The 1033-nt window shown below is 40.3% G+C and overlaps 1 protein-coding gene across 2 annotated transcripts in view; it reads left to right on the top strand.

Annotated features, from left to right (window-relative positions):
- The window catches only part of bcap31 (B cell receptor associated protein 31), a 9814-nt gene that overhangs the window by 5221 nt on the left and 3560 nt on the right, over positions 1–1033 (top strand). For both annotated transcript variants that reach the window (XM_008317917.3, XM_017035789.2), the window contains one exon: positions 647–782. In XM_008317917.3, the coding sequence (XP_008316139.1) occupies positions 647–782 (136 nt within the window). The remainder of the gene's footprint in view (positions 1–646; positions 783–1033) is intronic.

Below are 1033 nucleotides of genomic sequence, written 5' to 3'. Positions count from 1 at the left end.
GAAAATATATATTACTGAATAATATATAAATCGCAAACCAAGCCAAAGAATGATAAAAAAAAAAAAAAAGTGCGACTTATAGTCTGGAAATTCCGGAACTTAGTAAAATGTGTAAATTTGTATGGTTTATTCGTATTGACACGGTAAACCAGCAGCTTCTGTGTTCTGTGAGCTTCTTGTTTAGGAATCAAACTTTCTTAATATAAATATACTTTCCTTGTACCTGATTTCAACGTTGGTCTTTAATCACTGGTCTTTCTCAGTAATGTTGGCAGCCGTGCTGTATATTTCCTTCCCGAAGCTGGAGATTCAATTACATCACTGCCCATCACGGACACACACACTTAGACATGTACTAACACCTGTAAATGCTACAGGGCTAACGCTACAGTTTTGACGCTATTTTAAGTTGTGTATATTCCGTGTAAAGTCTTATGACAGATGGTCCGACACACACTGTTTGTCTGAGAGTAATCATCATGTTCGTTATACAACTAATGTATTTTTTCGCTTGTCATTTTTAACAAAAGCTAATTTTTTTTTTTTTTTTATAAATGCATTTTTTTTTTTTTCTTAATTCTCTTCTTTGCTCAAAGCCCCGTCACCTGGGTAACTTCCTTTTTCACCGTGTGTTTCGATTTTCTAGGTTGTTGCGTCGCCTGGCCACACTGCTCTCCCAGCAGGCCTCGCTCATGGCTTCGAACGAAGCCTTCAAGAAGCAGGCAGAGGGCGCCAGCAACGCCGCCAAGAAGTACATGGACGAGAATGAGCTGCTGCAGGAGGTGAATCTTCGCACCTTCACACACACACAGAACAAGTCATGATTTAATAGCACAAAAGGTGGAAGGAAGAAGAAGACGACAGTGTTTGTTTGATGGAGTTTGTGGCTTTAATAACCAACTTGAAGTCCTCCGTGTAAGTACATGTCAAGTTTTAAGACCCGCGTCCTTTTACGACATCGTGCGTGTATTTACAGCCCCTGAGGGGTTTAGTTTTAGGAAGCCCTACTTGTCTTCGGTGACACCTTCACCAG

Source organism: Cynoglossus semilaevis, chromosome 10, assembly GCF_000523025.1.
Source record: "Cynoglossus semilaevis isolate Cse_v1.0 chromosome 10, Cse_v1.0, whole genome shotgun sequence".
Taxonomy (NCBI): Eukaryota; Metazoa; Chordata; class Actinopteri; order Pleuronectiformes; family Cynoglossidae; genus Cynoglossus; species Cynoglossus semilaevis.
This window is presented reverse-complemented; position numbering and strand designations above follow the sequence as displayed.